The 14,115-nt window shown below is 38.5% G+C and overlaps 1 protein-coding gene across 2 annotated transcripts in view; it reads left to right on the forward strand.

Annotated features, from left to right (window-relative positions):
* Ep300 (E1A binding protein p300) overlaps nucleotides 1–14,115 on the forward strand; it is a 66,660-nt gene that overhangs the window by 41,929 nt on the left and 10,616 nt on the right. For both annotated transcript variants that reach the window (XM_051189443.1, XM_051189442.1), the window contains 11 exons: nucleotides 1,396–1,575; nucleotides 1,712–1,856; nucleotides 4,001–4,119; nucleotides 5,816–6,055; nucleotides 6,845–6,933; nucleotides 8,803–8,883; nucleotides 10,904–10,960; nucleotides 11,718–11,795; nucleotides 12,819–12,886; nucleotides 13,625–13,775; nucleotides 13,894–14,040. In XM_051189443.1, coding sequence (XP_051045400.1) covers nucleotides 1,396–1,575; nucleotides 1,712–1,856; nucleotides 4,001–4,119; nucleotides 5,816–6,055; nucleotides 6,845–6,933; nucleotides 8,803–8,883; nucleotides 10,904–10,960; nucleotides 11,718–11,795; nucleotides 12,819–12,886; nucleotides 13,625–13,775; nucleotides 13,894–14,040 — 1,355 coding nt within the window. The remainder of the gene's footprint in view (nucleotides 1–1,395; nucleotides 1,576–1,711; nucleotides 1,857–4,000; nucleotides 4,120–5,815; nucleotides 6,056–6,844; nucleotides 6,934–8,802; nucleotides 8,884–10,903; nucleotides 10,961–11,717; nucleotides 11,796–12,818; nucleotides 12,887–13,624; nucleotides 13,776–13,893; nucleotides 14,041–14,115) is intronic.

Below are 14,115 nucleotides of genomic sequence, written 5' to 3' on the forward strand. Positions count from 1 at the left end.
TCACTGAACATTCTGTTTCATATGATGTTCCAAGGCTTGAAGACTATAAGGGTAGAGTTTTATCAATACCTAGTGTAACAAATGTACTTGATTTATGTTTAAAGATATTTTGAGGTAGAGGCTTTGAGATTTGGGGCCAGCCTGGTCTAGAAAACAAGATCCAGGCCAGTCAGAGTTATTACACAGAGAAACTTTGTCTCAAAAAAAAAAAAAAAAAAGGTCCCATGCAAATTGGGAGCATGGAGGAGGGGAGAGGTGGGCATGAGGGAACAGGAAGATTGAGACAGGGAAAGAATAGAGGAGAACAAGAAAAGAGATACTATAATAGAGGGGAGCCATTGTAGATTTAAGGAGAAATCTGGCACTAGGGAAATAACCAGAGATCTTCAAGGATGAACCCGACTAAAAATCTAAGCAATAGTGGAGAGGTTATCTTTAATGCCCTTCCATGATAATGAGATTGACAACTACCTTATATGCCATCCTAGATCCTTCATCTAGTAGCTGAAGCAGACAACCACAGCTATACACTAGCCGAATTCCTGGAATCCAATTACAGAGAGGGAGGAGTGATGGATGAGCAAAGGGGTCAAGACCAGGCTTGAGAAACCCACAGAGTCAGCTGTCCTGAACAAGGGGGAGCTCATGCTCCCCAGTCTGATAGCAGGGGAACAAACATAGGACTAACTCAGACCCCCTGAATGTGGGTGTTAGTTAGGAGGACTGGGCAATCTTTGGGGCCTCTAGTAATGGATCAGTATATATCCCTAGTATACAAATGAACCTTGGGAGCCCATCCCACATAGAGGGATACTTTCAGCCTAGACACATGGGGGAGGGCCTAAGCCCTGCTCCAAATGCTGTGATAGGTTTTGAGGACTGCAGAAAGGGAATGGGCTGGGGTTTGGTGGGGGTGATAGGGGAAGATGAGAGTGTAAGGGAACTGGGATTGATATGTAAAACAACCTTGTTTCAAATTTAAATAAAAAAAGAAAGAACAAAACAAGGAGAAAGAGAAGAGAAATTTGAAACAGCTTATAAGTTGCAGTGCTGAAAATGACAGTAACAACCTATGGGGGAGGTACATTGATTTTTATACACACATACACAGTGTGTGAGTATTTCTGAAGGAGTCAACTTCAGAATTTCCACCCCTAAACACATAACAAAAATATCTCTCAACTTGGTAGTAGTTTCAAGTAAAGCCAACCAGCTAGCATTGGCAAGTCCTGTTATCAACCATTCTTAAAATGATCTGAGTAAGAGAAAACATAATAGTAAAGTGGGTTCAGTGACACTGCCTCCAACATAGATAGTACTGTGTAATTTAAATTTCAATTCTGATTGCATGATTGGCAAGCTTTTTTGTGTGTGCTTTTACTTTTTTATCTCCAGCTTTCTCAGCCAACTGTAAGCATTGAAGGCCAGGTATCAAACCCTCCATCTACTAGTAGCACAGAAGTGAATTCTCAGACCATTCCCGAGAAGCAACCTTCACAGGAAGTAAAAATGGAGGTTAAAATGGAAGTGGATCAACCTGAACCAGCAGATGCTCAACCTGAAGATACTCAGGAGGTGAGACTAGAACAATTAGGTTCTGCTGTAAAAGGAAATTCATATATATCCATAATGGAGAGGAAATAAGGTGATAATGTACTTGTTCCCTGGTATATGTCTTTGAAATTTTGAAAATTCCTGTCTTGCATGTTAGGCTAAAACTGAAGATGGTAAAGTGGAACCTACAGAAACAGAGGAGAGAGGCACTGAGTTAAAACCTGAAATAAAAGAGGAGGAAGACCAGCCGAGTACCTCTGCTACACAGTCCTCCCCAGCCCCTGGACAGTCAAAGAAGAAGAGTAAGTTAAGGCTAGGGAGATCGTTCATTTGGTAAAATTCTCACCCCACAAGCAATGAAGATCTGAATTTGTTCCTAGCACTTAAGTAGATATCCCAGTGCTTAGAAGGCAGAGGGAGATGAATCCCTGAATTCAAGGTCAGCCTTGTGTACTACATAGCAAATTCTAAGCAAGGCTGAGGTAGACAGTGAGAATTTGGGCATTTTGGAACACTTGTAATCCAATCACTGGAAAAGTAGAGGCAGGAGATCACTGGAGCTTGCTGCTTAGTGAAGAGAGGTGAGATCTTGGAAGGACATACTGTTCTGACAGAGAGTGAGGTTAGAGAGTGGAGAGAGTTAAGAGTGCTGAACTGAGGCTGAAGAGATGGTTCAGTGGTTAATAGCACTACCTACTTTTCCAGAGGACCTAGGTTTAATTCCAAGTACCCACATGATCACCCACAACTGGTAACTCTACTTTCATGGTATCTGACACTGTCACACAGACATACATGGAGTCAAGCACCAATGCACAAGAAATAAAAAAATTACAAACAAAACATGATAGTGTTTAAAACTGCTCAATTCCCAGCAAGCATATGGCCTCTTAACCTCCTGTAACACTAGTTCCGGGGACCAAACACACACTCTTGTGTCTTCCTTAGGCTCCAGCACACACACACAGTTCACATAATTTTAGGCAATCATACTAGTATCAAAAAATGTAAAAAAAGAAAAGAAAGAAAGGAAAAAAAGGTTATTGACCTCAGAACAAAAATACCCACCCAAGGTTGATCCTTGGTTTAAGAACACAGGCCCATGCATTTTTGTGTGCGCACACATACACATGCATACCAGCCATGCTGGAAAGAGAGTGATAACTCCTGCAAATTGTTTTTTGTCCTCCATAAAATGTCTTGGCATCTGTGCACAGGTACACAAATGCATAAAAGATAAATAAAAATTTTAGCCAGTGGTGGTGGCTCATGCCATTAATCACAGCACTCAGGAGGCAGAGGCAGGTGGATCTCTGTGAGGCCAGCCTGGTCTACGGAGTATGTTCCAAAACAGACTCCAAAGGTACACAGAGAAATCCTGTCTTGAAAAATATAAAAAAAAAAAAAAAAAAAAAAAAAATTTTTTTTTTTTTTTTTTTTTGTTTTTAAAACATTGATCACTTGTTTCTTGAATTCTTTGTGATTTCGATTCCTTTTTGGGTTATACAAATCAAAACTTTAGTCTAATGTGCATTACCAAGTAGTGAACATGTGTTTCCCTTTGGTTCTATACAGTATTGTCCATTTTAATGAGAAAATCTCCCTCAGTGCCTTCAATTGTTATAGGTGTAAGAAACCAGGTCTCAGGCTGGGGAGTTGGTTCAGCAGGTAACAGCACTGATTGCTCTTCCAGAGGATCCAGGTTCAATTCCCAGCACCCATATGGCAGCTGTCAATTATCTGTAATTCCAAGATCTGACTCCCTTACACAAACATACATATAGGCCAAAAAAATCAACAAAAAACATAATTCTTTAAAAATGCAAGAAGACACCACATCTTTATTCTGAATTGTTAAATATTGGTGTCATTAAAAGAGCCCTGCCCTTGGCGATTGGTTTAGATTTCATTGTATGGTTCTGTTCTTATTTTTTAACAGGGACTTCCCTTGTAGCTTAGACTATCCTTGTGATCTCTCTATATCCCTGCCCTACCTCAAAGACCTTCTCTTTATCCTCTTTATCTACCCAGTGCTGGTAGTGTAGTTATGCCTACCATAGCAGCTCATAGAGGACATTTTCAGTTGTGCTTGACAGAACTGCTCTTTTACACTAACATCTTTTAGACTGTTACTTTGAGAAGTCTCTTCTGTGTTTTTAGTAGTCTTTATTTCTGTTTCTATTTGTACAAGTTCTCAATAAATCTGCAGCTGGAAAAGTAACATAGCTAGTAAGGGTAGTGACAGCTCTGTTGTTTAGCCAACAGTGCTTAAAGCAAAATGGAATTTAAAATCAGAAAGTGATTCCTTTGTCAAGTTTTTCTGAGGACAATGCCACTTTTGTGTTCTGTGATTCTTATAAGGTACTTTTAGAATTATAACTTGCACATATTTTTAAAAATCCCTTTGCTCAGTTGATAACCAATTTCAAATGGACTCTCCTTAAAGTTTTCAAACCAGAAGAATTACGCCAGGCTCTAATGCCAACATTGGAGGCACTTTACCGGCAAGACCCAGAGTCCCTTCCCTTTCGTCAGCCTGTAGACCCACAGCTCCTAGGAATCCCTGTAAGTATCTGATATGTTTGTATTTCCTTTATTTGACAAATGATTCACATGTTATAGAATGTACCCTACTTAGAGTACACAAGTTTTGCCAGGTGGTGGTGGTTCATTCCTTTAATCATAGCACTTGGAGGCAGAGGCAGGTGGATATTTGTGAATTTGAGGCCAGCCTGGTCTACAAAGTGAGAGCCAGGGATATAGGAAACTCTGGTCTTGAAAAACCAAAATAAAATACACAAGTTTTAGCATTTTTCACTGTTACATAACACCCCCCCCCAAAAAAATAAACTACATAGCCATTAAAATCATTAGTCCCAATCACTTAGGACTGCCTCGTTCCTCTGGATTCTTCTATTCTGCTTATTTTGTTACATTGAAATGTATATCCACTACTTCTTTTCTTGTTGCACTATAGGATGATGCCTTGCTTGGATTTTATGGTATTGAGAATGTTGGATCATTCAGTGCTATCTTTTAATCATCTACTATTTAGTTATGCTGATGTTACTCTATTTTCTGTATGTTTATAGTTGACAGGCATTTGGTTATTTCCAGGTTTAGGTTGTGGAGTATTGTGAACAACTAACTGTGTACAGTGCTGCTTTCCCTTTTTGTTTTTATTTACACCCCAATTACCTTTGAACTTGTACTTCCTGCCTCGGCCTTCTGTCACTGAGATTATAGGAGTATCTTAAATCTCTGTAGATTTAAATTCTTATTAGTGTGTACTTGAAGTGCAATTTTTGGGTCAACAATTTATTATCATTTGCACAGCTTCAAATCACATTAGAAAGATGAGCCCCTTAGTTTTAAAGATTTATTTATATTTGTATGAGTTTTTATCTGTATATATGTACACACAACATGGATGCCTGGTTCCTGGGGGTCAAAAGAGGTTGTTTAATCCCCTGGAACTGGAGTTAGAGAACTATCCTCTGTAAAAGAAACAAATACTTGTAACTGCTAAGCCATCTGTCAGTGTCTCTTTTCTCACTTTAACCCCCAAGTTTTTGTTGTTTTTATTTATTCGGGTTGTTTTATTTTTGAAATAAAAGTGAGGTGGGTTTGACTCACTGTGTATCCCTAGTTGGCCTGGAACTAACTATATAGACCAGACTGACTTCAGACTCAAGGATCTACTTGCTTTTGCCTCCCAAGTGTTGAGATTGAAGGCATTCGTGACAATGCTCTGCCCTAAGTTAGTTTTGAAGAGAAATACACCCAGGTTGCTGGCAGGTTTACTCAAGGATTTTTAATGAGTGTTATTGGACAGGGTATTGAAGTGTTTTTAGGAGCACAGTTCATTTAGGAATTTTTTTTCATTGTTTTTCTGTTAACCTCGAACACTAATTAAAGGATTTGTAAGCCCCTTGTAGTACTCAAAATTTAACAGTGTTTGGTTCGTGTGTGTGTGTGTGTGTGAGACAGAGAGAGAGAGAGAGAGAGAGAGAGAGAGAGAGAGAGAGAGAGAGAGAGAGAGAGAGAGACTGTCTGGACTTACTGTTTGGTGAATCTTTCGGTGCCCATAGCCTCTGTATAGATTATTATTTTAAAGGAATGACAGACTTCAATCAACTTTTGAGAAGTTGACATAGCAAGACATTCAATATTATGTGGAAAATTAACGATGATAATAGGAAGATACTTCCCTAAATACCCTGCTCATGAGTGTGTGATGTGGTGTTGCTTATACTTCTAGGATTACTTTGATATTGTGAAGAGTCCCATGGATCTCTCTACTATCAAGAGGAAGTTAGATACTGGACAGTACCAAGAACCCTGGCAATATATAGATGATATTTGGCTTATGTTCAATAATGCCTGGTTATATAACCGCAAAACTTCAAGGGTATACAAATATTGCTCCAAACTCTCTGAGGTGTTTGAACAAGAAATCGACCCAGTCATGCAAAGCCTTGGATATTGTTGTGGCAGAAAGGTAAGAAGTAGCTTTCAGACCTGCCTTCACCATCTAGGGTACTTAGAATCTAGTGGTGACTTTGGTTAAAAATAATACTGTTTCTTACTGGGTGGTGGTGGCACATGCCTTTAACCCCAGCACTATGGGGACAGAGTCAGGTGGATCTCTGTGAATTTAAGGCCAGTCTGGTCTGCAGAGTGAGTTCCAGTACATCTAGGGCTACAAAAAGAAACACTGTTTCAGAAACAAACTAACAAAATCCTGTTTCTTGACTTTGATAGAGTCTCCCCATCTGTTCTCATTTCCTTTTACTTTTCCAAAACAAAGTATTGAATCATTTTACCTACCCTATCCCAACAGGTCCTTTCTCTTAGTTTATGTATCATACACAGTACTACCCATGTGGAATGTGCTTTCTGTGAAGGTAGTTTTTGCATAGATGAAAATGATGTGGCAGAGATGACAATTTAGAATTTTGAATCATCAGACTATGCTTATGGAGTAGGAGCCTCATTATGTTCACCTATAATTTCACCTTGTTCCACATGTAACACTTCCGGCTCTTAACATTTCTCAGTGTTACATCCTATGTTTCCTAGAGGTATCTGGAAATAGTGCTGGGCAGATATACCTGCTCAGCCTGGTGACATCATGTAGTAAATTTGTGGTGGTATTAAGCTCAAATGGTTAATTGTAATTTCCCTAAGTGAGAGCTGAGGTACCATTGGCTTGTTCTGATTTACCCTTATGACTATTTTCCTTGTACTTCAGGACTTTGTGCTCTTAAACAAATGCTTTCTTTTTCAGTTGGAGTTCTCTCCACAGACACTGTGTTGCTATGGCAAACAGTTGTGCACAATCCCACGTGATGCTACTTATTACAGTTACCAGAACAGGTAAGCTCAACCATGTGTGTACCATGGCCCATGTATCCTTGTATATAAAGTGCACGCAATCCAGATGTATTGGAACACACACATACGTTGTGGTTTATATGTTACCTTTTTGAAAACTTCTGTATAGCATTAAATTCTGTTACTTGATTTTGTTTGCAGAATTATAGTATTTTCTAATTATAAAAAAAACTTCACAAGTTCTACTGATCTTTTCTGAATCTAATTTGTTATTCTTGGATTGTGTATAAAAAGTATTCCAAAATATGTACTTTGTATTGTTTGTGTCATGCATTTTAAAAAGGAAAGAAATCACCCAGCACTGTGATGTAACTAACTAGTAGAACCTGGCTGGCATGCATTAAACCTGTGATTTGACTCTAAGTACCTCATAAACAGGGAACAATGGTTCATGCCTGTATTCCAAGCACTCAGGAGGTAGGGATCACTTCAGAGATGGCATTGGCTGGCTACATAAGGAAAAATGAGATCAGCTTAAGTTGCATAAAATCCTGTTTGAAAAAAGAAGAGAAGAAATATGAGGAAAAAAGATAATGATTTTTTTTCTACAGTGTTCTCTGCCACTTCTCTTGCCCAATGGCTATAATCACCTACATTGTATTTGCTAATCTCTTGATCATGAATAATCAATCTCTTATTGGTAGTAATTGGCCTGTATTAGACCTCATCTAGTGTTTCTTCCTGGTCCTCTGCGGCAGAAGAGCAAGGCCAAGTAGTTACTGCCCTGTGCTTGTTTTTAATGCTGCTAACACTGTGGTGTCCTGTTGGGTGAAGTTGTAAGCTACAGATTCGCTTCCAGCTGTGAGAATTCTCCTTGTTTTTATTTACATAAAAGTTGTTCTAATATGCTACCTTCTAGGTAGAGTCTAGATTTGTTCCTTTTTCTCCTTGAAACCTAGAAAAAGAGGGATGAAAATCACCTTTTTATTAAAGATGCAAATAACAACTCGTAAGAAATTTTCTTATGTTCTAATCTTGACATGTAGGGCCCCCCCCCACCATTGTTTTTTGAGACAGGGTTCTCTATATGGCTGTCTCAGAACTTATAGAATCTCCTACCTCTACCTCCAGAGTGCTGGTACTAAAAGCTTTCGCCACCACACCACACCCATCTTTGGATTTCTAACAGCTATCTACAGGAGTCATTTTATACCAGGACACATTTAAATGTTACCTTAATAGACTTATTTTGAAATGTGTCACTCACTGGCTGTAATGGGTGCTTTTTTTCATTTTTTAATTTTTTATGTCCATCTTTACAGAGGGTCTCACGTTATAGCTTTTGCTGGCTTGGAACTAACTGAAATCCACCTGCCTCTTCCTCCTGAGTGCTGACATATTTGATATTTAACTGCTTTTAAAAAAAATATTGTGTTGAGTTGCACTGAGTAGTAAAATCAAATAGTATGGGTCTAATAGAAAGGTGGTTATTTGCTATAGTCATTTGCTATTTGTGATCCCATTGAGATAATTTATTGCTAATGTGTGCTTTGCCTTGGCTTTCTGCTTTGTGTTGTCCTGTCTTTTGTTTTTTGTTGTCTTGCAATCCCTCATTTCTTCATTTTTTTTTTTTGTTTTGTTTTGTTTTTGTTGTTTTTTTTTTTCTCCTCCCTCATGCTTGTCGTTGTCTGCGCTTGGCTTTGATTGCAAAAAAAATTACAAAAAAAAAATACAAAAAACAAACCCAAACTGTGGGGCCCATATATCTGCATCATTGAATGTCCTTGTCGCCGTTGATGACCTGCTCCCGTTCCCCTCCTTGGCCTGCTGTGATTGGTGGCTTCGTTGCTTGGCTTGGGCTGTGTTGTGTGAACGGAACAGTTCACCCCAGTATGGCCTTCTTGCCGACAGGTATCATTTCTGTGAGAAGTGTTTCAATGAAATCCAAGGGGAGAGCGTTTCCTTGGGGGATGACCCTTCCCAGCCTCAAACGTAAGTAATTACATTATTTTGAAAATGTTCTTTTGATTCTCCAGGTGGTTGTTCTCAGGCATTTTCTAAGTGGTCTTAGACTGTTGTTCGTCCAACATTGTATCCCACCAGTCATAGCCAACTATTTAAATACAAATGAGTTTAAGGTAAATTAAATTATTGATTTTTCAGGCCCGGGGGGTTGTGGGGGTGGCGCATGCCTTTCTGTATTCCCTACACTTGGGAGGCAGTGGCAGGTGAATTTTAGTGAGTTGGAGTCCCACCTAGTCTACAGAGCAAGTTCCAGGACAGCCAGAGCTGTTACAGAGAAACCCTGTCTTGAAGGAGGGGAAAAAATTGTTACAAATTTCCATGGGTTCATATTTATCTATGGTAAAAAGAAGCTATTTAGCATTCCACAAAAATAGTGTCTTACAGGATTATTGAAACAGATTAAGTATTAGTGGAAAAAGCCCCTGAGACGATATATTTAAATTTTGTAGTTTATATTGTACAGCAAGATTTTCAATTACTTTTGAAATATAGTGTAATAGGCTCTGAATACCAGTATAGAGGACAAATGCTGAGTACCTAGAGACATTCTAAAATGACTTTTAGAACCAGAGAAGTTGACAGTAAGGAGTGATTTCTCTGCTGTGGGAAGGATTGTTCGCACTATATCCCTGGAACCCACAGCATTACCATAAAATCAGTAAGAGTCCAAGGTTAGAAAGCATAGAATTCCTGCTTCCCCTACCCCCCAATCTGTTCCTCAGAGAAGATAAGGACTCCCCTAGGAAGTCTACTAAGTTTGTCCCATCAAGAAACTGAATTTGTTTTTTTCAAGACAGGGTTTTTCTGTATTTATTGTTTGGAACTGTCCTGAAACTCACCTTGTAGATCAGGCTGGCCTCGAACTCACAGAGATCCTCCTGCCTCTGCCTCCCAAGCACTAGGATTAAAGGCATGCACCACCAATGCCCAGCGAGACTGAATTTTTTAAAAGTTCCTATGTCATTCTGAGTGCTGTTGGTCTTAGAGATTCCTATTAAGGTCTTTTAGGACATTCAGGAAGGTAAATGAATTTTGAGGCTTTTACTTATGTTAGGAACACTTAAATGTGGATATTGTTTAGTAAGGGATGACTATAATATCAAAATGTCCAGGGCAATGTGGGAAGTCACAGAAAATAAATAATAAATACTGTGAAATAAACTTACCCTCTGTTCCCACCATAAAAATACAGGACTTGACCATCTGGTTCCTAAAACCAAACCTCCCTCAAATAGTGAGGATTATCTTACTTGTTTTGTTTTGCTTTTTTGTTTTTTTCTTTCAACCCCACCCCAGTAGGATCTCACTGTGTTGTACCTTTTGGTTTCTAATTTGAGATTCTCTTGCCTCTAAACATGAACATAGAGATTAGAGGTACACATGTCAACTGGGTTTTTTTTTTTTTTTTTTTTTTTTTTTGTCTTTTTTGGAGTGGCAATGAGGGTAGGGTATTACTCTGAAAATACCTAGACTAGCATCAGACTTCAAGCATTTCTGTCCTCAGCCTTTGTTAAAGACAGGGTTTTGACAGTATACCTCTGGCTGTCTGGGAACTCACTGTATAGACCAGGGTGGCCTCAGACTCACAGATCTCAACCTGCCTCTGCCTCCTGAGTGCTGGGATTAAAGGCGTGCAACACTATGCCTAGCTAATACTATTCTTAAATCACCATGTTCATAAAATTTGCATACTGTATACATTGTATAGTGAACCAGACTTCAAAAGAGAAGAGCCAGATATAATAACACTAGAGAGACAAAGGCAGATAGACCTCTGAGCTCAAGGCCAGCCATAGCTACATAATAAGACTCCATTTCCAAAAGGATAGGGTGTTAATTATGAAGCTCTGTAGAACATTCCTTGCATACAACTGAATTTTCTATGACCCAAGAAATACAGAAATGAACTTTGTTCAAACATCAGATTGCTATATATTCAAGTAGTTATGTTTTGTGTATTTTTTCTTATGTTATTTTCTTTCCTTAGTACAATAAATAAAGAACAATTTTCCAAGAGAAAAAATGACACGCTGGATCCTGAACTGTAAGTAGTTTCCCATGAATTGTCAGTGCACTCTAGGCCTTTTTTCTAAGATAACTTTGTTTTGTTTTTTAAGACAATGTTTCTCTGTAGCTTTGGAGCCTGTCCTGGAACTCACTTTGTAGAACAACTCTGCCTCCCAAGTGCTGGGATATAACTTAATATTCTTATGCTAACATCTACATGTTATAAATGTTAATAGCTAATAAAAACATGAGAAACATTCAAAGACTAAGGCTCTCGCCCTTACAGTTAGGGTTCATTCAGTGTTCCCTGTCAAGTGTCACACTACTCCTGCCCAAGGCTGTGCGCTCTCCTGCATTTCCAGTGCAAATGGAGAATTGTTAGCCATGTATTGGCTTTCTGAGCCTAGTTCACTGAAGAGTAGCTCAGTCGGTGATAGAGTGCTTGCAAGCAAGTGCAAGGCTCCAGGAGAGTAAAAAAAGTAAAAAAGCAAAGGTTCCTTCTGGTTACTCTGAAAATGGGGTGTGGATGATTTCTACAGTCTCAGCAGTTACCTTCTCTCTCAGTCTTTGTGGATTGAAATTTTAGACTGTTGATTTAACAGCTGTGCTTTAATTGTTTTCAAATTCGTTTTACCTATAACATTAAAGCCAAAAATCTTGACTAATTTTTTTTTTTAATTCTTTGGCAGGACAGTTGTTTGTCTATTGAATTATTAGAAATTATGGGAAATAATGAAAATTTTGTTTGCTAATAATTCAAGATCAGTCTCAAAATTGATAATTCACATTTCTAGGTTTGTTGAATGCACAGAATGTGGAAGAAAGATGCACCAGATCTGTGTTCTTCACCATGAGATCATCTGGCCATCTGGGTAAGGCTTAGGACATTGGCAGAAGAGTTTTGTTCTCTTTCCATGAGCAGTCTTATCCATGACTGTATTATATGTTCAAAGTTACTGTTTGATTTTGGTCAAGTTAGGGTCTCATAGCTCTCAATAGCTAGGAACATGATTATGTAGACCAGGCTGTCCCTGAACTCAAGAGAACCATCCTCTGCTGTCCTCTGAGTCCTAGGATCAAAGGTGTGCATCACTATACCCAGGCAAAGTTACAGTCTTCTAAGTATTTTCTTTGGAATCAGAATCTGGCTTACTGGTACAGCACATTCCTGCTACAAGTTAGGCTCTGGTTTTTATCCTAATTATTGCCAAAGCTTTTTTTTTTTTTTTTTTTTTTTTTTTTTTTTTTTTTTCCTGGAAAAAGATCAGTCCAAATCCTTTTTAAAACTATAAGGAACAACTGAAGAGATGGCTCATTGGATACAGCACGTAGTGTTACGACACCCAAAACAACTATAACAGCTAGACAGACATGGGACCCACCTATCTGCCTTTGGTAGGCAGATACCCATACACATTCTTTTAAAACCTTAAATCTGGACAACACAGTGAAAACCTGTGTCCATAAAATCAAGGAAAGAGATGTAATGCTATTACATTATTAAAGCTACTGTTAACTTTAATTAAATTTGCCAGACTTGAAAATGTTTACTGGTACTACAGATTTTTAAAGGGTATAAAGCTTTTTGTTGGTATAAAGCCAAGGAAATCTAACCCTTCTTCATGAAACATTATAGTTGGAATGGCATACTGAATGACTGTGGGGCTAGGAGACCATTAAGTTACATAGCTGTACTATGGTAAAGTCTAATTAGATGTCAGATAAGATTCAGAAAAGGTACCTCTTATTTTGAGAGAGAGGAGCTGATCTTTTTTCCCAGGAAAAATAAGTCAAGTTTGTGTTGTAGGGGCTAGGATTTGTTCACTGTGGAATGCTCTCTTATTGAATTAATTGACTTTTATGTTATATAAGTTACATCGTGGTTTCCATTTTAGATTTGTCTGTGATGGCTGTTTAAAGAAAACTGCACGTACTAGGAAAGAAAATAAGTTTTCTGCTAAAAGTAAGTATCATCATTTGAGATAACTCTGGGTTAAAAATTATATAGCCAAGTAGTGGTGGTTCATGCCTTTGATCCCAGATGTCTGACTGCTTGTAAAAATGAAACCAGCCAAAATTAGTTTTCACTGTTTGTCCCAAGTGTAATCCCTGTATTCCAGAGGGAGCTGGATCTCTATGAGTTTGAGTCTAGTGTTTGCTAAATAGTGAGACCCTGTATAAAAAAGAAATTTTTTAACCAAAATGAAATAATTCTATAGCATACTTTGCTATTTTAAAAAAATCTTTATAAGGGACTTTTGTTAGTATATTTTATTTCCTATATTTATTCCTGTTCTGAAACATGTTAAAATGTGGGCCAAGCATAAAAGTGATTGGCTAGAGTTATTGTTACAGGAATACTGGGTTTCCCCTCTTTGGCACTGTAGAGGTAATTTCAGGCCTTATATAATCTATGTGGTGGCAGGCGCCATTATTAACCCTACACAACAGAGGCAGAAGCAGGCAGATCTCTTGAGTTTGAGGCCAGCCTGGACTACAGATTAAGTTCTAAGATAGCCAGGCCTACAAAAAGAAATCCTGTTTCAAAAATAACCAACCAAAAATCAAGTACATAAGGTTTGTAGATGAACCTCAAAATTGACAGTAAAATTTGAAGCATGGTAACATTTTTCCTTCTCATTAATACTTGGAATTGAGCCACAGGCCATACCTTGGTAACTTTTAACTTTTATATTCCTAGGATTGCCATCTACCAGACTTGGTACCTTTCTGGAGAATCGAGTGAATGACTTTCTAAGGCGACAAAATCACCCTGAATCAGGAGAGGTCACTGTTAGGGTTGTTCATGCTTCTGACAAAACTGTGGAAGTGAAACCAGGCATGAAAGCAAGGTGTCTAGTAATTTTCATTTCTTCTCTCATAGGTCCACAGTTGTTGCATGCTCAGTTACTGTTAATAATAATTTCCACTTGAATAATATGTGGTTTCCTTTCCATCTGAATTGTGTAGGTTTGTAGATAGTGGAGAGATGGCAGAATCTTTCCCATACCGAACTAAGGCCCTTTTTGCCTTTGAAGAAATCGATGGTGTTGACTTGTGTTTCTTTGGCATGCATGTTCAAGAGTATGGCTCTGACTGCCCCCCACCCAACCAAAGGTAGGACTGACTTACTATGACCAGCTTCTCATTTTGAAAGGGATGGAATAGCAGGGGGATTGGGTTCATGCTATA

This window comes from Phodopus roborovskii, unplaced genomic scaffold (genome assembly GCF_943737965.1).
Source record: "Phodopus roborovskii unplaced genomic scaffold, PHOROB, whole genome shotgun sequence".
Taxonomy (NCBI): domain Eukaryota; kingdom Metazoa; phylum Chordata; class Mammalia; order Rodentia; family Cricetidae; genus Phodopus; species Phodopus roborovskii.